This window comes from Syngnathus typhle, linkage group LG2 (genome assembly GCF_033458585.1).
Source record: "Syngnathus typhle isolate RoL2023-S1 ecotype Sweden linkage group LG2, RoL_Styp_1.0, whole genome shotgun sequence".
Lineage (NCBI taxonomy): Eukaryota > Metazoa > Chordata > Actinopteri > Syngnathiformes > Syngnathidae > Syngnathus > Syngnathus typhle.
The window spans coordinates 9,785,770-9,812,165 of record NC_083739.1 but is presented as its reverse complement, the minus strand read 5'-3'; the positions used below and the strand labels follow the sequence as shown (position 1 = coordinate 9,812,165).

Genomic DNA, 26,396 nt, shown 5'->3' with positions numbered 1-26,396 from the left:
ACTGTGAAAAAAATTGTAATTCTATGAAAATAAGAATAAAAAAGGAATAAAAACATAAAATCATAAATTCCATAAAATCATAAATTATATGGAAAAAAATTAAGAACGGGAAAAAGTAGAAAAAGATAATCGAATATTATGAGGGACATTTTACGATTAAATTGTTGTAAACATGAGGGTTTTTTTCTTATTTTATAAGTAAAAGGGTTTTTATATAAACAAGTTCAACTTAATTTTATAGCGTAATACTTGTTTATAACGTGATAAACTACCGCAATCAAACGTGGAGCTATGTTATAATGAAACTCCATCCATCTATTTTTTTATCTTTTTTTGTCCCGTTTTTTTTTGTGGCAGTCATACTTAATACAAATACAGAGAGCGAGTTCCACATATGTCACATGTGCGAGTTCCACTATTATTATTTTTTTGGGTGGATGGGTGACGTGCAGGTGCACCTGGCAACTGTCCATGGTGCTACGTTTCTGTCAGCATATTGGTTTAGATTAAAAGGCAAAAAAATGGGGGGGAAAAACTCCACGCACGCGCGTAACCATGCTACACAAACAAACGAACCATCTTGGAGAATCACATTCCGACTTTATGTGGTTTCTCGCCATTTTCTGAGCGGAAGTGTGTGAAAGCAGCTCAAACAGCTGTACTGGCGGAAGGATACCTCCCATTCGTCCACATAATACTGAACCTACAACTGGAAAGGGAGGCTATAAAAAGAAAATACAGGACCGAATTGTTAAAAAAAAAAAAAAAAGTCGTTGTGGTCGTTATGAACTCAAAGACGAGCTCTGAATCTGAGGATTATGCTTACCGCAGCGGGGGCGACGTTGGCGTGTCATTTCCTGCTCGGTGTCCATTGTGAGGAGGGAGGGAGCGCACTATTTGCCGACGCGCAAGCAGGCAGACACGCTGTTCCCGAGCGCTCCAGGGTCCAGGCCATCTTTGGTCGTCCTCGCCAGTGACATCGAGTGTGGACATCTTACACATTCAACTCCTCGTTGCTTCATCTCATGATTACAAAACACATTTAAAGTGCCGACCAGGCGTCCGGAGTAGCTGCACTGTGAGCAGGACACTGAGTGGCATTTTTTTCCCTAGCGGAACAGTTCGTTGGGTTTCTCATAGAAAAAAAAAAAGAGGGCGAGACGGGAGAGGCGGTGAGACAACAACATGGATGAAGAATATGATGTGATCGTTTTGGGCACCGGACTCACAGTAAGACGTCAAGCTTCATTTTTGCATCCTTGGGCTTCAACTGAGCGTCTTTTAGTGTTGGCCAGCACCATCGAGGCCCGAAAGATAAAACGCCTCTCGCCGGTGCATTCGTGACATAAGGACATTGTGACAGGAAATGTGCATTTAGATGCTTAAATGGACGCTCAAGTGAAATACGAGTGGAATTGTGCGTGGACGGGCGGGGGACGGGTTTGGTGTACGTGGGGTGTAGTGTTGCAGCCTGTAGCATCTTTTAGGCGTCACCCCGTTGCTGCTGCCGCTCCTCCTCGCCGCCGCAGGCCGGAGCCCCTCTCGAATCCAGTTGCTGCTTCACGGCACGGCACGACATTAATGTGTCCTCACGCACATTTGGGGGACATTTAATTTGAATCGCAAATGTGGTCATTTGAGAAGAGCCTTCTCCAGTCAATCTTGTCACGCTGTCTCGTGTGAACACGTCATCATGACACGCACATCGAGGCTGACAATATTCCTGTTCTTTTTTTTTTTTTTTTTTTGCATGGAGTAAAGTCGAGAAATGCTGAAGCCCGAGTTGGCGCATGCGCATACCAGTCTGGCTCTCCTCCCCGCATCCGTCTGTTCATTTCGCATCACTTCCGCTAGTTTGTCCAGGGGAGGGTCAAACACTTGATTTATTGGCCACATTCACCTCAATTTAAGCTCAAATGTATATATAGATAAACATCAATAGCCACTCACATTCCACACCTAAAGGACACTTTATTGTCTTAAAACCATCTGCTGATTTTGTATCTAATAAAAAACATTTTTATTTCCAGCCGGTTGTAGAAAAAAAATAGGACATTATAAAAAATACACAGACATAACATCACAATGATTCAGTTCCAGATTCTTCTATAATATTGAGGGCAGGTGGAGGCAAATGTTTCTGAAAAAAGATAACCAGTGTGCTTTCATGCAGGATGAAAGAACTGGGAGAATATTTACTTTGTTTAGAGGCTGAAATTCTAAGGATTGAGACAATTTGAAGCTAAACAAGCTCTTCTTTATACAATTAATCAGCTAACAAGAGGCTGAGATTCTGAGGATTGAGACAATTTGAAGCTAAACAAGCTCTTCTTTATACAATTAATCAGCTAACAAGAGGCTGAAATTCTGAGGATTGAGACAATTTGAAGCTAAACAAGCTCTTCTTTATACAATTAATCAGCTAACAAGATATCTTTTTATTAATTTAATAACTGATTTGCTTTTGATAAGGGTAATTGATTATTTGTTGCCCAGCAATATTTAGGCCATTTACTGGGTTTTTAAACAACACCAACAATAATAATACGAATAATAATAATAATTATATGTTAATAATAATTATTGTTATAACAATAATAATTATAGTTATACTACTAATAATAATTATATATTTTATATATAATAAGTTATTTATAATGATGATTAATAATAATACCAATTATTATGGTTATTGTTAATAAATATCATTAATAATAATTAAACACGGTTATCATAATAGTATTGTAAAAAGCTGCCCTTTGGACAGTCCTCATTTGTTTCCATGCAATTGTTTTGTGCAGGAATGTATCCTATCTGGGATCATGTCTGTGAATGGAAAGAAGGTTCTGCACATGGACAGGAACCCGTACTATGGTGGTGAGAGCTCCTCCATCACCCCACTGGAAGAGGTAACAGGGCCCTCAAAATGTTAGATGTGCCACCAGGTGTTTCTTTTTGCACAAGCTGAAGCGTCTGTTCATGTCCATCTTGTGCGTACCCTCAGCTTTACAAGCGCTTCAGCCTTCCTAACACTCCGCCCGAATCGATGGGCCGAGGACGCGACTGGAACGTGGACCTCATCCCCAAGTTCCTCATGGCCAACGGTCAGTTCGGTTTTGTACGTACGTGGAAACAGGTCTTAACAATACTGCAAGCAAATGTTTTTTGGTTTTTAGGTCAACTGGTGAAGATGCTGTTGTATACAGAAGTGACTCGGTACTTGGACTTCAAAGTGGTGGAAGGAAGTTTCGTTTACAAGGGAGGAAAGATTTACAAGGTCCCGTCCACCGAAACCGAGGCGTTAGCTTCAAGTAAGTCCGAATGCCTCCACGAATCGAGCACAACTGCTGCCTTAGTAGTAACTCCTACGCTTGAATCTCCAGATTTGATGGGAATGTTTGAGAAGCGCCGCTTCCGCAAGTTCTTAGTCTTCGTGGCTAACTTTGACGAGAACGACCCCAAGACCTTCGAAGGCGTGGACCCCAAGACCACCACCATGAGGGATGTTTACAAGAAGTTTGACCTCGGCCAGGATGTCATTGACTTTACCGGCCATGCCCTTGCCCTCTACAGGACAGATGAGTAAGAGAACCCACGATCGATTGTCGATTGACGATTCCATTCCATCAAAATCCAATTTTCCTCATTGGTTACAATGAGTCTGTCACGTTTTTAAAGGGGAAGTCAACCCCCAAATTTTCTTTCTGCAATTCTGTGCATCCCAAATTGAAACACAATGTTCTGATTCATGTTTTGTTTGAGTAATATGAATTGAACAGTCAAAATCTACCAACCTCTTGAAAAACATAATTGAAGATATTTGTTATTGGTCGGAATACAGCTGACGAATACAAATGTCCACGGCAGTGAATGAGTTCAAGTTGTCATCAAGATATTTCGTGTGTCATCAGGTACCTGGATTTTCCCTGCCTGGACACCATCAATCGAATCAAGTTGTACAGCGAGTCGCTGGCGCGTTACGGGAGGAGCCCGTACCTCTACCCCTTGTATGGCCTTGGAGAGCTGCCGCAGGGATTTGCCAGGTGTCGTGACAGTGTTCATTTATCCATTTTTTGATGCGGATGCCGATGCTTGAACAGTTCTTCTTCACGCTCCTTAGACTGAGCGCCATCTACGGAGGCACTTACATGCTGAACAAGCCAGTGGAAGAAATTGTTATTGAAGGCGGCCACGTGATTGGCGTTAAGTCTGAAGGCGAGGTATGGTGACACTGACGCTGCGAGGAATTGGGAACACTTTCAAATACTTATTTATTTGCACTGAATTTGATAGTCATGGGAATAAATGAAGGGAACTTTGATTCAGGTGGCTCGCTGCAAGCAGCTGATCTGCGATCCCAGCTACATCCCCGACCGCGTGCGCAAGGCGGGCCAGGTGATCCGAGTCATCTGCATCCTCAGCCATCCCATCAAAAACACCAACGATGCCAACTCCTGTCAGATCATCATCCCTCAGAATCAGGTCAATCGCAACTCCGGTGAGCCTTACTCACTATCAACGTGGCATCATTCCGTCAAGTTATACAATCGTGATGGAATCTGTGGAATTTAGTCTCGCTGTTGTACAAAGTACTTATGCATTTTATGACCACTCCAGATGTTTTTCAGTACATTTCATTGGAATATCACTTACAGTCTCAAGCTGAAATCTCCACTAGAGCAAATTTTTAAAAACCTTTTACTGTTGTTGTATGCTTTGTTTTTGTTGTGTTTTAAACGCTGTGGGGTTATTTCTTCTGCAAAGCACTTTGAGCTGCAATACTTGTGTGAAATTCGCTCTATAAATAGCTTATTGGTTATTTTTAAGACATTCTGCTTCATTGTGCAGACATCTACGTGTGCATGATCTCTTATGCCCACAACGTGGCGGCCCAGGGGAAGTACATCGCCATTGTCAGCACCACAGTGGAAACCAGCGAGCCGGAGTCTGAGATCCAGCCCGCCATCGAGCTGCTGGAGCCAATTGACCAAAAGTAAGTCTTTCCTTTTCCATTGTGACCTGAGATCACCGTTAGGCTGGAGAACCGCCACAGTGAGGATTTCTTTTCTTGCAGGTTTGTGGCTATCAGTGATCTCTACGAGCCCACGGATGACGGCACGGAGAGCCAGGTGAGATTATCTCGAGGGATGTCACTCAGGAAAATATTTAGAATTGATTAGTTCATTAATTAATTAAATAACTGCATTAAAAAAATGCATTAAGAGTTTTGCTGTTGCGCACGAGTGGGAGTGATGGACTCAGCAGCCATTTATTTGGTAAGTGAGAGCTACTTCTTGGCTACTGATTCATGCTAAGGAAAGAAGGGCAAGAAAATGACACTACGACACTTTTTAAGCTGTTTCAGGTTCAACTATAATATTACAGCTGCCAATAATAGTTATTATAATAGATTAACGTGAATGGTTAGTTTGTAACAGCTGTCAGAAAATGAAAAAACATGATGATCATTGTATCGCCGAACTCTGCACTGACTAAAATCCGAGGATTTGGACAACTTGGACAAGTTAAATAATAAACCTTTAGTTGTCGACGACTCGATTCATTTTGAATCGCTAGATCTATTGCTCTTAACAATAACTTTGCATGCCTTGGCAGATCTTCGCCTCCAGCTCCTACGACGCGACCACTCACTTTGAGACCACCTGCAACGACATCAAGGACATCTACAAGCGCATGACGGGCAGCGACTTTGACTTTGAGAACATGAAGCGCAAACAGAATGACGTGTTCGGGGAGGACGAACAGTGAGCGCCCCGCTCGACAGGGAGGAGGCGGCGTTGGAAAGGGGCAAAAGGGGGGAGATGGCCTGGCATGAAAGTGCTGTGCCCGCCTTTTGCCGCCATTTGCCTCCTTTTCCTTGCACGCTCCCCTCTCTCCTAATACACACACGCACACACACCGCAGTCACCCAAAAGCAGAGCTGATACGGTCATTCATTCCGTTGTAGAATCTATAATCACGTCTTGTCGGTAGATGTCCATTTAGAATTTAGCATTTCATTATTTTCCGACCATCTTTTCTCATGTCAGTTAACAGCTTTGTGTAGAATTTTCCAGAAAGCTTCACGTGCATGCATGGTAGTCCCACGCAGTAGTAGTGCGCAAACAACACGGACGGCGCTCCTCTCAGCCCTGCTTTTATTCGTATGACACGCCACTCCTACTTTGGGCGCAATGACGTGCGTCTTCTGTCGACCAATGTGCTAACTTTTCCACTCTGTCGTGGTTCCACCTGCGCTAGCAAGCCAGCTAGCCGGTTGGCTCTTTTCTGTCACTTCTGTACAAAAGCAGTCATTTGGTTAACATGTCACATCCCTTTTACCAGTGCAGTAGTTTTAACATTTAAAAGGATTTTGATGTGTTTGCGTTTGGTGCACCTTTTCACTGGCTGAAGTTATGACGTTTACAGAGGCGAGGTACAAACTGACCTTGAGCAGAAATGTTGTTGAGAGTAAGCAAGACTGAGGTGAGACTTGTTTTTTTTGATTGTGGAGATTGGAAATGACAGATGTGAGCACATTTGTTAATAGTTTAGTGGAATGTTTCACTCGTGAGTGAATGAAGACTGACATTTTGGCTGAAAGTGAAAGCACCCGATTGTGTCCCAGTTGTTCCAAGCCTTGTGTAGGTCAATGAGATGAGTCAGTCGCTTGGAGGCTAAATGTAAAGTCAGTTCCCTAAATTTTGGGTCATGGGAAGAATTGGACCAAATGAAAGCAACAAGATTTGTTCAGATCCAAACAGACAACAATTGTCTCCATTTCCCGATAACGATGGACGTGGCTCTAGTGAAAGTATGAGCTTGGCGACAGAGGAACGGTGAGAAGCCTCCACGATGACAAAGCTGAAGAGAAATGCCGCCCCAAAACAAACAAACTGACACCCTGTTATTTGGTTGAAGCCTTAATTTGGGGTTTGATTGAAAATTTTGGCCCATTATTTTCCTGAAAGCACTTGCTCACTTACGCTTCTGCCCATCCAACTGCTTCCTTTAGCATCCGTTCACTCGGCAACCCTGAAAAGAGTTCATGAGTGTATGTGTCTTAATGATATTCTCTATTTATTCAAGTTGAAGATGATATACGCTCATTTTGCTTGTTCTGCAATGTGCTCACACGGAAATACAGAGCAATGACATGTTTCATTTGACCAGCCATCCTTCCTTCCTTCCAATTGATTTTCTTGGATTGAGAAACGGTATTAGCGACAGTCCCAGTCCAGATGCGAACAGTTGTGTTTTTGCCACTTTCACACTGTTTATTCATTGTTTAACTCAACATTGTTTGTGTGTGTGGACAAATGTTACCTGAAAATAACTGGAATTCGCTTTCCTCATTAATATATTCCCCCGCCTTCCTCATTATAAAGTGCTATAACATATTTTTAATTAATTTATTGAAAACAAAAAGGCCCACATGTTGTTGTACTGTTTTAATTCACGTCGTTTGGCCTTTGAGATTCACTATTGACAACTTCCCATTGAATTGACTAAAGAAATAGGCCGAGTAGTAGAAACCTTACTGTCCTTGTTCGATCACTAGTATGTGAACAATGCCTAATGTCTTGTGTAACAAATACAATGAAGTAAACTATGAATGAAATGATAGAAAATTAAAAAAAAAGCACATGGCGAAATCTGGAAAAATGGTCTGCCTTTCTATTTAAAGATAAAACCGATGGATGGATCTTATAATACTCTATGCACGTTAACTAAAACAAGAAAACATTATAAATGTTGACTTGATTACAAGTAATGAAACAAAAACAAACGTACGAATTTTGCTACCGCACAAAAACAACATTGTGAATGTGAACCGGAGAACATTCGGTTTAAAATCAGAGGTGTCCAACGTACGGCCCGCGGGCCAAACCCGGCCGTTGGTTGGTTTAGTGGAATCCTTTTTGTTTAGTTTTTCATATAGGCCACTGCCACAACCTTTTTTAATGTCTACATTTACAGGATAAAGGGACAACTGTACCCTGGATCTGAAATGTTCCCACTGAGTTTGTATGGTGTGTTGAGTCAGTTGACATCACTAAGATGCAAATATATAAGTAATTTTAAAATGATTTCTACTTCTTAAAAAAAGTTGTTTCATAAAAGGTACATACGGTATATAAATCCACTTTGAGCTATAAGTTGCACATTCATGTGGAAATAAAAAAAACATTACTGATGAGTCAAAATTCTCTGTTGAAAACTGAAATAATTCTTGTGTCAAATTATAGCTTACTATTATGATTTGCAGAAATTTCTGTTAATAGAAATAAAATAACCAACTAATGTGATTATTTTCAGGATGCACTTGTAATTATTGGCTCCAAAACAATGGGAAAATGTTATAATAGTTGCTACTAGCTTATCAAGCAACAGATGGGGTGAATGAGGCCCCTAAAGTCAAATGAATCTGACATGCCTGGCTCAAACAATTGCGTGTATCTTTGTTTTGAATTTGTCGGTCATCTCTTCTGCGCACAGACTGTCACTAAAAAAATGTGACAATGCCGCAAACCATCTGAGCGACAGTTTGTTTCTCAAACCACAATGTCACAATGCCTCCACTTGGACTTGAGCCGCGAGGTTGCCAGGGGAAAGGGCGGAGCCCGTTGAGCTACGATTACACGGCATCCACCACGAAGCTGGTGTACGGCTGTCCGAGCAGTCGTTCTACCTCCGACTTGGGCACCACCCAGCACTGCTCCGCGTGTCGCCTGAGTAGTGTATCTTTCAGCATCTTGTCCTGCAAGGTGACAGGCAGCAGCTGGGAGCCCCGCCTCAGGACCCCCCGGGCTAACGTTCCGTCATTGTTTTCCCCATGATGATAATGGCTCATGGGTGCTACGCTTAAGGCCGCATGCTGAAACTGGCCTGCAGACAGAATGGAAATGCAATATTAAAAATCACTTTTTCAAATAAAAGAAAGTAAAAATACTTGGACTACGCAAAAATTGAAGGACATTTTCTTGTCTGCACTTTACCGCCATCTTAATTCTTAAATTATACCAGCCCTGAGAAAAAATGTAACCGGTGCTGTGGCTCCGAAATCCGTGGCAGGTGTCCAACAGAGGGCGCTGCTGCACCACTCTTTGCATCTTTTACCTAATTAAAACATTACAAAATTCAAGTCCAGCAGCACCTTGAAAAAATTGACTCCCAATCAAATCCAGAGTTCCCTGTGATTCTGAAGAAAAGGCGCTGCTATCGGTCATCTTACCCAGAAGGCCTCGAGTGGAGGCCGACAGCCCGCGTCCTCGTGTGATGTAGAAGCCCAGGTGCGCCATCTGCAGGTAGCTGGGGTGCTTGTAATGGTGGTAGAGAACCAGGAAGTGCACATCCTCGGCCAGCTCGATCCAGCAGCCCCGGTGGTTGTCCACAGCGACCGTCACGCCCTGCCTCCTTACCGATCCTGTTTGATTGATGCTGAGAATGTCCCGCCCTTCGCCTCCGATTGCCACCTCGTCCAACGACACTGTGATCGTGATGGCGCTCGAGCGGCCAGTGGCTGCCGAGATGTTCAGCCGGTCAAAGTAAGTTCTCGAGCGGTTCTCGTGGCCTCGCTTGGGGGGTGCTCCGGTCAGGTGGCCATCTACCATCAGTCCTTGAAAGGGTTACAGATTTTGTTAGACACCCACAAAAACATAAAGCAAGCATATCAAAACCAATAACGGTATCTTTACAGTTTTTAATCGAATGGTAAGATATTGACAGATATACAAAGAACCATGAATTGATGTGTGAATGGCCAAAGAATGAAATACCTGTCTGTGGGTCCTCCACTAGCCTTAGCACATCATTAGCTCGGCCATCTACGGTGAAACACAAGTTCTGTTTCTGCTTTGGTAACTGGAGCACAAAATGAGGATCTCCATCAGCTGGAATACAAACAGTTGAAGCGAAATTAAAATTTCAAACAGACACTTGCCTTAATCTTTAAACTTCCCTCTCCAGCAATCAGTAAAGAACATCGAGCATTGACCATATGAGCCAGAGAGTTTTTATCATTTATCAAGTTTGTTATTGTAGAACTCAAATAGTGGTGTGTGCTCAACTGCACCCGACAGAGATGACTATAAAATGATGCAGTATTTTTTTTTTTTTAATGTATTACGCATAATGAGGAGGCATGGTGGAACAATGGTTAACATGTCCACCTCACAGTTCGGAGGGTGTGAGTTCTATTCCACCTCCAGCCCTCCCTGTGTGGAGTTTGCATGTTCTCCCGTGCCTGCGTGGGTTTTCTCCAGGCTCTCCGGTTTCCTCCCACTTTCCAAAAACATGCATGGTAGGCCAATTGAGCACTCCAAATTGCCCGTAGGTTGTTCGTCTCTGTGTGCTCCGCGATTGGCTGGCAACCGGTTCAGGGTGTCCCCCGCCTACTGCCCGATGACTGCTGGGATAGGCTCCAGCACGCCCGTGAACCCCGTGGGGACAAGCGCTACAGAAAATGGATAGATGTGTAATGAGTCTACGAGTAGAAGATTCAGTTACCCGATGAGGAGAAGTGCTCAGCGCTCAGTCTGGACGGAGGTTCTAAAAGCACAAGACATTCAACTAAAGGACAATCCTCTTCATTCCCAAGCACTGAAATCAATCACAAGAGTCCACATATACGGGTGGCATGGTCACAGCGTCTCAGCACTTCAACCGTTCAACCGAAGTGTACCTACCGAAGGATTCCGTGTCAGCAGCGTTGCCCCCTAAAACGAGTGGGGACAAAAAAGCGAACATGTTTTCAAAGAGTAGAGAATGGGCTCACGTTCCCGTTTTCAACTTACAGGCATCATAGTTGAGGTCGTAGTCGTAATCATACGTCACGTCATAGTCTGGACAAAGCAAAGCGTTAAGTTGAGTTTTATGAAATGATTTATTATATCAAGAATGATTACTCATACTTACCTTTCACAAGGTCAATATCTGTTGAATAAAAGATGTATGGATAGAAATGAGAATACAGACTGTCTTGGAACAAACTATTTTGGATGAGAACATTTTCTCTTCACCTTTTCTCTGGATCTGAATGGAGGTAGAGACATCTAGTGGAAAAATAAAGAATTAATATTTACATCTCTCATGAAGTTATAGGATTGTACAACAAAGTAAGTCTTGTATTTAACTGATTGGTCACTCCGGATATATCATACTTTGTTCACATTGGTAAAAAAATCATTTTATAGTACATTTTGAAGAGATAAAACTATTTAGCAAATAATTGCAATGAAGGAAATGATGCCATTAATCGCAATTAAATATTGGAATAGATTGAGGTCTGCGTATTTTTAGAATTTTCTGCTTTGTAGTCACTCCATAAAGTTACGTTCAGTTATTAACCTGACTTATTTTGTTGAGCTAAGAGAGTAAATGAGGTGGTGGCATTTACCCAGAAGGCCTGCTGCTTCCCACAACCTGGGCCCGTCTGTCACACCGGGCATGGGCGCAAAGGTGGCGGCCATGAGGTTGGCGACACGGATATCGTTCTCTTCCGCAGCTTTTATGTCGTTTCCTTCCAAATCCGGAGCAGGGACCGGAGTGGGAGTGGGCGGAGTGCCGGTGATGTCTGGGCGGGTAGATGCAGTGCTGCTCTCTGGTTCTGTCTGTTTGGTAGAAAGCGGGGCGGTGGAGGATTTTCCAGGGAAGGCGGGAGGCGTGCTCGCCACTGTTGAAACCGTGGGGGGCGAAGAGGGCGTGGAGACCTTTCCAGGTGTGGAAGGCTGAGCTGTCTTGGGAAAATGGAATAGAGAACTGGATAGTTTCCCACTAGGAGGCATAGAGGCACTTTTGGAATCATTCTGAGAAGGCTTTTTGCCAGAATATGGCACTGGGGGCGGTTGAGTGGCAGCGGGGCGAAACACTGGCGTTGTTTTCACAGTTTTTGTGGCGGGAGGAGGTAGTGACGTTTTTTTAGGTTGTTTGGGAGGATTCGCTTTGTTGGTTCTCGAAATAGAGGGTGACTGGGCCCTCTTCGCGGCGGACATTTTGGTTGTCACCGTCGCGGTTGTCGTTGCAATGGCGGAAGGCTTTGCAGTGGTTGGTGCAGCTTTGTCCACATCGGGCTTCACAACGACTAAAGACGTGACCGGCGTGACAAAGTTGTACTCCAAGGAGAGGTTGGTGGCCTTGTCTGCCAGGAGCTTCTGCATAACGGCATCCGTGGTGTTGAGTTTGGCCAGGAGCAACTCCTTGATGGTGAAATACGCCCAGAGACGACGCACAAAGCTGGACATACCTTCAGGAGCCTTCGAGCAGTCCGACGAGCGCCAGGTGCTGTTGATCAATACGTCATTCTCCAACTTCATGCGCTGCTTGGAATCACTGGCTAAGAGCGACACCCTGAAGTCCTTCAGCCCCGCTTGAAGCCGGCCGGCCACCACCAACTCGGAGCCTCTGAAGTAGTTTGGGAAGATAGAGCGGGTGATGTCAAACGCCTGCTGGTCCAGATAGTGGAGCTGGACGTCGGACAACAAGGGGCTGGCCACTTCGTCGTAGAAGCCTTTGAGCTGCAGAGCGGCGTCGGCGTCCTCGTAAACCATCCGAGCCACACCGCGATTGTCCAGCGCCAGACGTTTGAGGAGCGGCAAGTCGGCATCGTCCCCGAAGGCCAGGCCAAAGAGAGAGGCTGAGCCCAGCGCCTTCTTGGCGTTATTCAGGATGACGTCGCCTGCCGTCACTCCGATCGTGGCCTCGCCGTCGGTGAGGAAGACCACCAGGGGGACGCGGCGGGAGCCGGAGGACGGCTGGTTTAGCAGCTGGGCAGCCGAGAGCAGAGCCGCATTGATGTTTGTCCCTGGAAAGAGAAAGAGAGCAACACCGGAGATGGTCGGCGTTAAGCAAACAACTGACAACAGACAGGCTAAATGGCTAAAAACCCCAACTTTGTCTTTAAACCCTAATTTGTGACCTTAAATGTTGTTTGAAACCCAACAGGCCTATGAACAACCTTCCTTTAGTATCAAATGTACTGGAGAAAATGATGGCAGAACAATTGATGGAACATCTAGAGATAAACCTGCCGCATCAGCTCTATTCTGCATTAAAATAATAATTATTATATATAGTAATTAATTAAAAAAAAACTCACCTAAATTGAGAGCCTAACCTTGACTTCAAACCCTAAAGTGTTGTGGAGATCAGGCAAACATTTTTTTAATGACACTCGTGATACAAATCCAGAAGCCACAATGCTGACTCACATCCTTCCGCAATAATCCTCTTGACGAACTCTTTGGCATCTCGTACGTTCTGCCGAGTGGCTCGCACCGTCTGTCCTTTCTTCCAAGTGTGAACCTTATCTGAGAAGGTGACGATGTTAAAGTGGTCTCCTTCCCGAAGGTCCCCAAGGATAGTGCTCATTGCCTGCTTGGTCTACTGACACGAATCCACAAATGGATGACACTGTGTGACATTTCAAATAATCCAGGCACAAAATACAGAAACATCCACTTGTAGTAAACGTAAATAGTATTTAAAATATCAAATGTGAACTTCATCACACTTGGTCTTATCTTGTGACCTGTTTGATTTTGGTGCCGATCATGGAGCCGCTGACATCGATGACAAATATAACATCCTTGGGAACCACGGGAAGTCCTCTGGGTGCAAAGTAATGCACAAAGTAGCCGTCAAACACCTGGCAAGAAGACAAACGTCATACAAGCACGTCTCCGTTTGACAGATCAATTTCCAACCATGCTGCTCACCTGGATGTCCCCGATCAGGTCTGTGAGGTTCACGTCGTATTGAATAACAAAGTCAGCATTCAGACCCTTGGGCGAAATGCTGACCTGCTGCTGAGGTGTGGGATTGTAACGAACGCGAGCGCAGCCCACGCTTTCTTCAACCTGAGTCGACGCAGGAGGATCTGCGTTACCTGCAGGGACACCGTGCTGCAATGTGTCCATTTCACAAGTTTGTATCACGAGGACGGTTTAAGTCGCTCACACATAGCACAAATCGCCTAGTTGCCACGACGATTGCAATTCTTGTTGGAAGGCTAACATGCGCCAGAATTACCTTGAGCTTTGTTGTCGGACAGCAGTCTGCTTGTCCGAAGTGGAAGAACCTTAATGTAAGCGATACCCGTGGGCTCTGCTAGACTGACTTCTAACGTGAGGTTGGAAACGGGCTGGCCGGGCCGCAGAGCCACGCTAAGCTCGTAGCGGCCCAAGCGGCGAGGGAGCAGCTCCTCGTAAGTCAGGCAGAAGGACATCCGAGCTCCTGGTGGCACGCTCACCGCCACGCGAAACTTCTCAATCTCACGCTCTCTGGTAGAAACAAAAAGGCGTTGTAAGAAAGAACCACGGGTAATTCCACATGCTAAACTCATGAGCTTGGATGAGCTTTTTCTCGACAAATAGTCGTGTGATTCATTTAAAAAACTTGGAAATAACACTGCTCACAAAAACAGACATAAGCCAATGTTATTGTTATTATTGCGAAAACTACAAACCAAAATGATGGCCCACAATTTTTGCACAGTGCAATAAATTCATTTGTCTGAAACTAACTTGGTAGCGACCAGTCCTGCTGTTTTTCCTTGCTTCTTTGCAGCGTCGTATATTTTCCTGGCCGTGGCTCGCTCCTTCACCTGGGCCACATACATCTTGCCGCCCGACGTGCTGACGGGAAAGACAAAAGAAAATTACAACAAACACCACGTTTAGTGGGGCCCCTACTCCCAAAAGACCCCTCAAAAAAAAATGTTTTTGCCTATTTTAATAATTCAAACCATAACAATATCACAATAAATTTAGTCTATATAGCCAGCCGCTATAGACTCCAGCATACCTGGACTAAATGAGAGGATAATTGAGCTCATTGGGAATTCTTTTTTACGAGCAATTTAAAGTCAGACCCGCGTCATGGAATGGTGCCACAGTATTTCAAAATGGCTGTGAACTTCACCTTCTTTGTTGGAGTGCCACATGCAGCAACACATATGTTGCTTGTTAGGAGCGAATGGCGTGTGAAAAGTAGGCGTACTTCGAAACAGGCCGAGTGGAAAAATAATAATTTCCTTGACACGGGCAGCACCCAACAAAATCCCCGAGCCAAACCGACTCTGAGCGTAATCCAATTCACGCAACTTCCTCATTTCTGCTGACCACTGGGGTCACGTGACAAGGTGCTAAATTAAGGTCAAATCCTTAAAATAAATATATCCTGGGAGAAAAAAAAAAACTTCAAACAGCAACTAAAATAAACCTTGGGGCATAAAACGCGTCTTGTTCGGGCCATGTGCGTGAGAAGGTTCTGAGTGGAAAATGGAAGACGTTTGTATTTCCGTGATGTGGAGGTGAAGGAGCGGCTGTGTGTCCACAAACAAAGCCTTCTAAGTTTCACACACACAACCAATGCCTGGCACAATATTTTTTCCCCTCCGGGTATTTGCCGTCGGTACAGGCTCTAATTGTGCGAGAATAGGAAAAGGTGCAGAAAAAAAAAGGATCTTAAATAGCGGCAGACTAGCACATAGTTAAAAAGTCTAAAGGTGGCAGCGGGCGGCGTGTGTGCACGTGTGGATGTGTGCGTATCTCCCGCTTGGCTGCGAGCCTCAGTCAACTGTTACGCCGCTGAGGGGGGACTAAGCGGCACTAGGCAAACGGGCTGTCGTTTTCTCCATGAACTTTCTGCACAAAAGGCGGCATTCACGCTCTCTCGGGTTCCCGCTTCCGAGCGCCGTGATGGCTGCCGGCGTGGACTGTTGACTTATTTGTTTTGTTTATATTTAGCACTTTGAAATGAGTGTGCTTCCCAACACCTTTAGTAATCAAATAATGCCCCGCCCCCAGAAGCCTTGCCGAATTCCTCGCAACTTCTATCTAGATCTTATATTTGCTCTTGAAGTGAATGCTCTTTGGTCCCAATCTGTCACCTAAGGGGGAGGAAAACATCAAGACTCACTGGACTATTCATAAAGTTCAGCTGTGGATAATCTCACGCGGTGGTGTTTCGATTTTTCCATTTGATTTGTGAGCGAAACTGAGATACGAGTGCCCAATTTTGGCTCTAAACTCAAATGAATTCACTTCACAAGCAGCAGTTAGCGGGCAGTAAACGAGTCTTCAAAGCGACACCTCAAGCTTTTGGTGGATGCTCTCAGTTTACTATAAAACTAAAAAGAAAACCGAGACTTATAAAAACAGGCTAACAATTCAAATCCATGTTACCCTTTATCTGAACATGTTGCTTCAGCCCAAGTAGCTAGCACGTATAGCAACACTTACATGCACATATTCTTTATCCTCTGCAAAGAACCAATGCCATAAATTAGTCTCGAGTCCTGTTGCATTGCTCTAAAGATTGAATGCTATCAAAATCGCTGTGAGTGTAAATGTTGACTTACATGGAGAAGTTGGAGATGAATGCAGAGGAAGGAATGTCCACCTCGAAGGCGGCTTCCTTGGTGACAGCCATTTGGTTCCAAATGGAGCTCCGCACATTGGTGACAGCATAGCGGGACACCACACTACACTTGACGTGGTAATCCGTGACCTTCAGCTGCAGGCATGGAACATACGAACATGTGAAAAAGAAAATCTCGCTTATTGGGATCAACTACTGCTTTCTCAGTTTAAATATTTTTTTCAAATCAGACTGATTATCCTTGTGTGACCATTGAAAAATAAATCAATCTTTTCCCCCAATTATGAAATCTGATGGGGCAAACAAAATTTGGACAGAAAGGCCAGTGTTGTCATGCTGTGGCATGAGGCCCATGTTTGATCTTCATTTTCTGCCAGGGTACAGTCCGATTCCCTCTCCTGACTCAACAAAACAACACAAAGCGGCTCCCCACATGCAGTCATGGCCCTCTTCTTGTTTACATGGGCCACGCCGGCGCCTGCTGAGAGCGGCGGGGTCAGCGAACGCTGCGTGTGATCTGGCTTGCTTGCTGGTATTTTCGATGCTCCTACTTTGGGAAGCACGAGGCGGGTGTTTGTCATCCCAATTGAAATCGTTCCCATTGAGTATCTCAGGTCAAGCGTTTCCATGTGATGTGATCTATTCAAGTCTGATGTTTACATATGCCACTACGTTTAAGCAGAAGAGCCGTTTTACAGACTTGTGACATCCGCAGAGCCATGTGATTCTCAAAATCTATTTAGCTGCAATTGTTTTGACGCTTTTATGACATAGTATATTTATTAAATACAGTTCAATTACATTTAACTTTAAGTTCAATACATTTGCATTTAAAATTCAGTGTTTAGTATTAAAACATTACATGGAGACAATTTTTAAATCTAAATTTCATGTGCAATAGATTTGAACCGTACAATGATGACAACAAAAGTTGATGGCAGCAGCCACCATGGAATAAAACTTACCGCTGGTCGGGTAATTTTGCTTTGGCGTTTGCCTCTCTGGAAGAGATGAGAAAGACTCGCTGTGAGTATAGGAACGGCTAGCCCATTTTTAGCACCCCAAAAAGATTTGAGATTTTATATTTTACTGTGTTTTTTTTTTTTTTTTAAACAGGCTTTAAAGTTGTTAAAAACGCAGTATAGGCAACAGGTGAGATGTAAAATAAAACAAATACAGTACACTCCATTTTGCTTAAGAAACCACCTCCACCTTCTGTTTCAGGGCAAGGGTCTCAAATCAGTCACAAATTTGATAATTAAATTCATACTAACATTAAAACCAGATACATTTGGTTCTGGGAATAAATGTGATGACGTCACGTCATTAGTGTCATAATTACACGAGACAAAACCAAAATGGAAATTGGCACAATTCTATTTGAGTGTGCCGAAACGAACTGGGAACTGGGAGTTTAGTCGGCACTTTTAAATTTGGTTCACTTGTAGACTTCCCTGCAGCATTCCTGTGCACTTTATTCATTTGCCTTGCACATCGGTGCACAGCAGCCAAAGCCCCCTCCCCACCTCCCCCCACGACCACAAACCCCAGCGCCCCTGATGTACGTCTTTGCAGCACCTGTAGCACCCCTTAAACTGCTCCTAGAATCGCCCCTGGTTTCCTACTAGTGCGTAAGAAGAACAACAAGGTGCTGCTATGCTTTCGGAAGACAACTAATGATGGGTCTCGCAAGAGGCTGACCACACTCCGGCCCTGTGCACGATGAATCCCAACCATTCACGAACGGAGGGGAAATAAATAAATGCTCTCAGTGTACGCGGTGAAGGAGGAAGGCGCACGCGTCGGTTTCAAATGTTCATTTGGCGCAAGTCATTGCTGTGTCAATACATTACCACACATCCGGGGGATTCAAACCAATAGAACCTGAAGAGTGGAAACTGTGCGGGAAGCATTTAACTTTCTGTCTCATCATCAATTTTACACAAATGGCAAGAAGTTGAGTTCATTTTAAAAAAGGTCAATTGTTTTTCTTTTTTTTTAGTGCGGCATGCAACAGTCTGAAAATGAAAGACTTAACCGATATATATAGCAAGGGAAAAAAATGTCCTCACCCTTGGAAGATTTTGTCCAGGATGAACCGAATAATCCCGAGATAATCCCTCTTGCGCGTAAAATAGAAAAAAAAGCAAAATGCACTGGACGTTCAAAAGCATCGTTTCCATGATCAAGCGGCTCTTTAGGCACTAAAACAAAAAAGTAAGATGATGTCCGGAGGAGTGACGCACCTCACATTTTTACCACTAACTACTACGCGCAACGCACGCACGCTGCCAGCCTGCTTGGGGCTCCCACATCCACACCCACTCCTCCCTCCTCCCTCAGATCCGTGAAAAATCACGCCAAGTATCAATTTAGCTAGAGGACGGTGAGCAAAAAGATGAGAAGCTGCAAAAAAAAGTTCAATTCCAAGTGGGGTCGACGAGAGCAGCTCTTCTGTGCGTATACTGGAAATTCCACGAGTTACTGCCACTCGGATTCATGAGCGCAATGACGGATCGCTGTCATGCATGCTCAGCTATTTGAGGGAGGAAAAAAAAAAACTTACGAGCCCGAAGTTCTCCTCTGCCTGCCACACTGGAGTCCTTTTACTGTTTGGACACGGACAGCTCAGACACACACGTGGGCTTCGCCAGAGGGGGCAAAAAAAAAAGTATTCATAATCAGTGCTTATTCGAACTCTCTGTACTTGTGTTAAGAGTAGCAGTAGAGGTAAACATTGGCCAGAGTTGCCTTGAGATATGAGTTGCGCAACTTATTTTCAAGTTAATGAAGTTTAAAGAATTTAACTTAATGCAAGCAAATAACATTTGGGTATACCAAAAATGTTGGTATTTAAACATTTAATTTTTAATCTGTCAATTTTTTTTTACTAATTGATAAATCAGATGTAACAAAACAATAACATTCTATTTAAATTTCATCCCTTTATCATACAAAACCAATATTAAATTTCACATTTACAATGCATCATACTCATGATCCAGTTAGTGGTTTGTAACATGCAGCATTTCAGAAAGGTAGTGGGGGTGCTAGACTTTACACAGGCTACTTTCTACTTGACTGAAATGAGGTGAAGAACCCAAGCACGTCCAGGCCAAAGTCTTGGTCCAAAGTTTTGTAAGGCTCGGTAATTTCCAGACAATTCATCGGCAATGCTTTAAATAGGGAGGTGTAGCTGATTGTCATGGCGGACTACGATTGAGACTGTGAAACAGACTACATTCAAAAAGCGCCTTAACGACTATCAATGGGAAATATCTTGCCTCCATCATACTGCTGAGAAGGAGCACATGGAAAGATAAACATTACAATGGACTCTTATTTGACCAGCCTACTTTGAATATTTCTCATTGGTGATCAATTTGTTTGGCATTGTGTCAATCGCATGGGTGAAACGTATGCTAGTTGGAATTCTAATAACTCAGTTGTCAAATGGAATTTGGCTTCATCTTGATATTCATACAGACAGGAAGGGATCCCTGCAAGATAGCGTCTGCCCTCCAAACTACATGTTTTCAAATCATGTAGAATATGGCGCCACGCAATCCACCTTCCAGCTGATGACGAACGTTTCAAACCGCTCGGCGCAGGACGCTTGACTCCTTGTGGAGGTCCAAAATGCCAGCCATATCCCATCTTCCCATTGTTCAAATGTGATCAGGAGCCGTCTGCAGCGCTTCCTCTGGGTTTCTATCAATGTCCACGTTCTGCAACAGCAACATATGCAATGTGTGGTTTCAATAAGTAGTACATTAAAAATGGGGAGTTTGAAATCAATGGTAATTTCAGCAAATGTTTTTTTTTTTTTTAAATAAGGAAAAAGAGCACTCATAGAATTGTAGTTTATTCAAAACAGGAGAATTTCCTAAATGGAATGTTAAAGCATTTAGTGTTTTATAAACAGGTTTAGGGTTTGTTCTTACCGTAGGCTTGTCTCTGTGCGTGTTGACTGCCTCTACATTGAGGTAAAAAGATTCAATTTTGCAGCCTACAAACAAGAAGAACATCGAGGGACATCAAGACACGGAACATGGAACGTGATGTCAAAGAGCCAAACAGCGAGCACTTACCGTAGGCTATTGGTGTGAGTTTCATCACCGTGTGGAGAGGGCATTTCAAATAAGGCAACTGGTCTTCAGAAAGAGAAAAAGATTGATTAAGGAAATGTGCCGATGGGGGACGGGATGAGTTATGTACCTGCAGTTTTGTCCAAGAAGTAGGCCAGGAGGCAACGCATTACTGCTTGGTGGCAGATGACCAGAACATTCTCTTGCCTCTCCAGCTCCATTATGACCGGCTCCAGGCGATGGACCAGGTCTTCATAGGACTGACACAAAGAAAGAAATTGTCTGTATTCGTTCAAGGCAATGTTGACGTTCAGCCATACTGCATTTGCCGGTTTCAAGGTAAAATGGGATCATGGAACATATTTCTAAATGCAGCACTTGCAATGATTGCTTTTACCAAAAAAAAAAAAAAAAAGGCGTGCGTAGAGGGGAGGAAGCCTTACCTCACCCTTTGGGTAACGGTAACGAAACTTGTCCTGGTCCCTCTGTGCAAACTCTTCGGGGAAACGCTCCTGAATCTCCTCATAAGTCAACTCCTCACACACACCCTTGGGGCAGCAGGAAAAAAAAATTCTATGGAGAAAATCTTTATATCATAAAAAATAAACTTTTTCCTCAAGAGACTAATTGTTTGTTCTTTGGCCCAAATTTTAATAAACAAATAATGCTGAGTGGTAAATAAAAATAATAATTCTTAAATGTGTGATTGTATATTTGTGGTCACCTTATTTACTGTCCAATCAGAATGGCACTTACTGCATCTATTTCATTGAGAGCTTTCCACTTCTCATACTGGACCCCCAGAGTGTGTGCAGTCTGGATGGTTCTCTTCATATGGCTGGTCCACACCTTCAGGTCATGAATTTTCTGACTCTGCAGGAAAGTCTTCAAAGAAGCAGCGTACTGCACACATGGATTCCCAATTAGTCAAGTAAAACCGATTGTATGAATCGAGGCACTGTCTTCTTCCACTCACTTCATATCCTCTGGCGGACAAAGAAGAATCTCCGCCGATGCGACCCAGAAGATTGAGTTCGCTCTCCCCGTGGCGGCTCAGGTAGATGGACCTCGGCGCAACGTGGATGTTCATTAGGTAGTAGACGATCCTGCTCTGGAGGTGATCCTGGACCAGATTCACTTGATATCTTTTACCTACTTCGTATATCTTGATGTAGGAGAGCTTCCTGTTCCATGAAAAAGAATTTTTGCGGCGCATGTCGTGTCAACAGAGCATCGTCTCGATCCCGGCTCTAGACCTGTCTTTCCCGTCATCTATCGGCATGTAGCTGGACTTGTAACACTCAATGCGCTGCTGAAAGTCTTCCATGGCTTCCTCCATGCTGCAATTCACGTAATCTGGGCTCCCGAATTTTACTTGCTGCAAAGGATGGGAGTTTGGGATATTTAATGGAGCATGCAAGCACCGCTAGTAAAAGTTGGTGACATTTGCGGCTAAACTTAAATGCACTGACTAAGGGATGGTGTACATAATTTTGGTCTGCTCACTTTGGATGAACTGCGGGATCAGGTCTTTTGAGAGTCATCCACAAGAAATGAAAAGTTCTCACCTTGACATTCTCTGCAATTATTTCCGGGTCGTCACAGATTGACTCGACGAAGAAAACCTGGGCACAAATATTTTGAAAAGAAACACATGCAGACACTTCAAACAGAGGATGGCCGTGGGTGTTTTTTCTTTCCAGTTGCACTTGCCTTGTAGCCTCTCTCCTTGGCAAAACTGAGGATGAGTGTCCTTCTCTCCCTTGTGGTGTTGGTGGCATCAAAAACCTGTGTGAAATGCGTTTGTTATTATCTGCAAAATTTGCTACTTAATCAGGGGTAGTGTGAAGGTTCATTGCTCCAACTCACCGCCACGTGACCTTCGTCACTTGCGAAGTAAGCGGCGACGTCTTTAAGGGCGGCTGCCGCGCATGCCCTGTGAAGCGAGGCGCAACATTGACGCTTCTTGAACCCCATCATCAAGTCACTGAGTTGTCGATCCTTACTTGCGAATCCTCATGGCCTCCTCGTTGTCCGATTTAAAGAATTCAAAGTTTTCGTAGGTCTTGACAGCCCGGCGGCGGTACTGGCCGACGTTGAACGCTGGTGGGAATCAACAACAAATGAAATATTGCTTCAATAGTTGATTGTTTTTCCTCTCATTGTTTGTTGCTGTGAAACTCAACTTTTCGTGGGAACTCCGATCCAGTTGAGGTAGCGGGTGAGCTTCTTGGAGATGTAAGTCTTCCCTCTAGCTGGCAGGCCCACCATGACGATGAGTGTAGGAGAGTTGCAGAGCTGCGGCACTGATGCTACAAACACGATATGAATCATTCAAGCATGATGTTGTGTATTTTCTTTGATGGGTAGACTCCTCTTGTCAGGAAATGAGTGGAGCCAGGTGACCAAATGCAGCTTGAACAGGGGTTTATTGAAGGGAAAGTGAGTTGGAAGGGAGTCAGGTGGGGAACCGAAGACACATACGGGACAGAGACTCACGGCCAGCAAACAGACAGACAGACAGACCGACAGAAGTCACGGGGAGGGTTTAAATACATCAGGTAATAAGAGGGAGCAGGTGACAGACATGACGATAATGAAGGGGTGTGGCCTGAGGGAAGTTGACGGCCGGCGTGCTCTGGCACGGGCGTGACACCTCTAGAATTTCTTCTAGATCATTCCCAAGTGTGGACAGTGATGAAGAACAACTTTGTGACACATCTTACTGTGGTTAGAAAAGCCCAAATTAACGGAGTAAACTCATCCATCCATCCATCCATCCATCCATCCATCCATCCATCCATCCATCCATCCATCCATCCATCCATCCATCCACAACTCATTCATTGATTCATTGATTCATTCGTTCATTGATTCCTTGATTGATTGATCGATTGATCGATGGATCGACTCATTCACTCGCTCATTCATTCATTCATTCTTCCATACCGTTTATTCTCATGAGGGCTGAGGGCTGCTTCCCCCCAGATCTGCTCAGAACTATCACATTCTATGTTCAAGTCACAATGAGTTTTAACAAATTTGTAGTGATTTTTTTTTAAACTGCAAACTCCCTTTTAAATTGACAAATCTCCAAGATAAAAAACAAAAGTGTGGGTTTGACTCTTACCCTGTTGCGATTCTGCTGTTGCTCATGGTGATTAAAACAGAAAAGGGGCAGTCATTTATAAGGCAGCCTGCAGACGTTTGTGCCGCCAACGTCCCCGGATGGCTCGTGAATGTGTGTCTGTGTGTGTGTGCGTGTATGTGTGCGGTAGGGGGTGGGGGCTTGTTGGCCTCCAGTCTGTCCGATTATCAATGGATTATGCCACATGTGCAAAATGTTGAATGGGCCTCGTCAGTGACTGAGCCTATACTGAGTCTAGTCTGGCTGGCATGGGATCGGATGGCACCAACACTGTCTGGATCCCCTGCCAGCATGTGTGGGATGCAGGACTAAGAAGAAACCAATCTGTTGACCACCTGTTGACCACCAAACAAAAATGCTACAAAAGGTATTTATTGAAATAAGGATCTCCCAAGCCCATCTCAATTTACTCCCATTTATTTATGCAAAAGATCGTGTTGAAACGAAATCCTGTCACAGCTGACATCTTTTCTGCACCATGAATTCATTCATGGTGATTAAATGCATGCAGAGGAGTGACAGTAAACACTGCTGAAGGAAGGGAAGCTATGTCTGTTTAGCGGCTTTAATGGCCTGCGACAAATGTGGACGGTGATGTCAGACTGCAGATGCCTGCAGCCTAGCTTGCACATCTGATTAGAGGGGGGCAACTGATTGTATGAAGGTGCTCCATCTAACCCTTCTCTGAACCCAAGAAGATCCATCTTATAAGCAACCAAGAGATTGTTTCAAATTTAGGGTCTTCCGAGTCTACTCAAACATTGAGCCAGTGCTCCTTCTGGTGGTCTGACAAAAGCCAGTACAACATCATTTTACTTTTCCTTCTTGCATTTAAAAAAAGAAAGAAAAGAAATTCAAACCTTCTAATCCTTGCTACTTCTGATGACAACACAACATTAAAATATATGTATTGGTTGTAATCTTAAGGATTATAAAGCGCAAAAAAATAGCAGGAACAGCGGTGACACTGAAGAATGTGAACCGGATTTTGTAAAAGAAGCGAATATTATTAGACTAGAATGGTGGCAAGATGTTGCGCAACACTGGAACAATTGGCAATCAGTTAAGGCCACGGCTGCCAAAGTCTCGTTTCTTTATCGTTGCGCCTCGTAGTACGTATGATTTTGGCCTCACAAAGAAGGCTTCAACAACAAGGCTACACAACAAATCACAACTGATAAAGTGTAATCATTGCCGCACTTTGCACCTCAAGAAAGACAACCTTGTTAAGCGACTCAATTGTCAGTTTGTCAAAATACCTGCAAAATTCTACTTTCTATTCTCTGTTTTTGTTTGTTAGTCAAGTATGACAGGCTTTAACAGCTGTTAAAAAAACTGCAAAATATAAAATGTATTAACAACTCAAGTAAAACAAGTCTCCACTTGGCATAATATCCTGTCCAAAGTCAGGCCTTCAAAACAAAAGCATGGCCAGTATAATAACACTTTTTCTTTGGCCCTGTGGTGGTTTATGTTGCTGTCACACAAAGACTATTTTGTGCTTCTTTACTGACTGTGATGGCTAAGTAATGTAACATGTGGCAGAACTACGTTATGATACGGCGTGAATTTATTTTGGGGATCTGACTGTAAATAGCCTCTTCAGAAACACGTGAAGCTCAAAGTTAAGCTCCTCTGGGATTTTCTTTGATATTATAAAATATCCTGTACTTTTAAATTCGTGTCTTAGCATCACCCCCTCCCTTTAGCCCCGGGAGAGGAGAAAAAAAAATCCTAGATCCGTTGCCCGAGGTTTGGCAAGCAGACTTGTTTTTGCCAATTGAAAGTCTTCAATAAAGCTGGCCAGCATGTTTTCGGAAGAGAAAAGTGGAGTATCCGACACACAAGGTCAAAGGCCAGATTCAAACCCCAACCTCAGAACTTCATCCTCCCCTAACACAAGGCTTACAAGACAACCATAAATGGGCCGATGCTCTGCGCAGCTCACATCCGACCTCACCTGTGCTACTGTCGTACCGTCTGCGTCTCACTGTCTGTTCCGGCTGGGGAAGCTCCATCGTGTGCATCCGTCAGCTGAGCTCACGCAACCCGGGACAGAAGAAGCAATGCTCTTTTTAAAGACATCAAGCCCCTCATGCCCAAGTTATTTGCCAGCAAAGCCCACTCCCCACCCGCCGCAGCCCTCTTTTCATGACACATGGACGGACATACGATAGCAGCGCACTGCTGATGTCCTTTAACGTTTGCCAGGGCTGGAGTTCATAACACACACGCATGCACGCACACACAGTCAGCATGAAAAGGGCGAGTCCTAGCTGGTGCAAAGGTCACTCGAAAAGTAAGAAGTCTTTTCATGTGTATGAAGACGGACATAGAGAGCAAATTAATAACCCGTACATTTTGTTTGTAGCACCCAGAGGGCGGGTAGCGAGTGCAAAGGTGACTCAGAAAGTGGAAAGTGATTCTATGAGCAAGAGCAATAGATAAGTCATACATTTTTATTGCATTTATTTTTTCACTTTCAATAGTTGGCCAATGGGTGGCAGTGTATGCGATAACGCAGCGTTTACCATAATGTGTGACATACGAGGCATCGTTATTTGTATAGCACATTTGATACGCAGGAGAACTCAATGTGCTTAATACAACCATAAGCATAACGTAGAAATGCATTAAGCAGCAAAACCACTGAAGACATTTGCAGCGCAAAGGCAACAAAAGTAGCTTATGAAAACGACTGAACTAATGTATATTGACAACTTGTGCGACCAAAAGATTTAAATACATTTGAAATCAAAAGAAATGAATACAATGTAGCT

General features: G+C 43.9%; 2 protein-coding genes across 7 annotated transcripts; one reads left to right on the top strand and one right to left on the bottom strand.

The window, feature by feature from the left end:
- Positions 1-885: 885 nt before the first annotated feature.
- Positions 886-7,665, top strand: gdi1 (GDP dissociation inhibitor 1). Its single transcript, XM_061296765.1, has 11 exons — positions 886-1,230; positions 2,802-2,909; positions 3,005-3,104; positions 3,177-3,311; positions 3,384-3,582; positions 3,912-4,043; positions 4,121-4,220; positions 4,327-4,498; positions 4,849-4,993; positions 5,075-5,129; positions 5,617-7,665. Exons 1-11 carry the CDS (start codon positions 1,186-1,188, stop codon positions 5,767-5,769), a joined length of 1,344 nt encoding a protein of 447 aa, XP_061152749.1. The 5' UTR covers positions 886-1,185; the 3' UTR covers positions 5,770-7,665.
- On the bottom strand, positions 7,437-25,746 carry LOC133166618 (6-phosphofructo-2-kinase/fructose-2,6-bisphosphatase-like). Of its 6 annotated transcripts, none has more exons than XM_061296678.1 (19): positions 20,325-20,390; positions 19,952-20,108; positions 18,947-19,025; positions 17,346-17,381; positions 16,361-16,515; positions 14,523-14,633; positions 14,029-14,279; positions 13,716-13,885; positions 13,529-13,645; positions 13,209-13,380; positions 11,399-12,802; positions 11,022-11,054; positions 10,918-10,935; positions 10,797-10,844; positions 10,689-10,718; positions 10,510-10,602; positions 9,780-9,893; positions 9,236-9,619; positions 7,437-8,889 (listed from the first exon to the last, which is right to left on the bottom strand). In XM_061296678.1, exons 2-19 carry the CDS (start codon positions 20,035-20,037, stop codon positions 8,639-8,641), a joined length of 3,552 nt encoding a protein of 1,183 aa, XP_061152662.1. In that variant the 5' UTR covers positions 20,038-20,108; positions 20,325-20,390; the 3' UTR covers positions 7,437-8,638. The 6 variants fall into 6 exon arrangements, 5 of the variants coding, with proteins under 5 accessions (XP_061152662.1, XP_061152670.1, XP_061152679.1 ...); XM_061296686.1 differs by having other exon boundaries at positions 10,510-10,551; XM_061296695.1 differs by lacking the exons at positions 18,947-19,025; positions 19,952-20,108; positions 20,325-20,390 and adding an exon at positions 18,453-18,919.
- Positions 25,747-26,396: the final 650 nt, after the last annotated feature.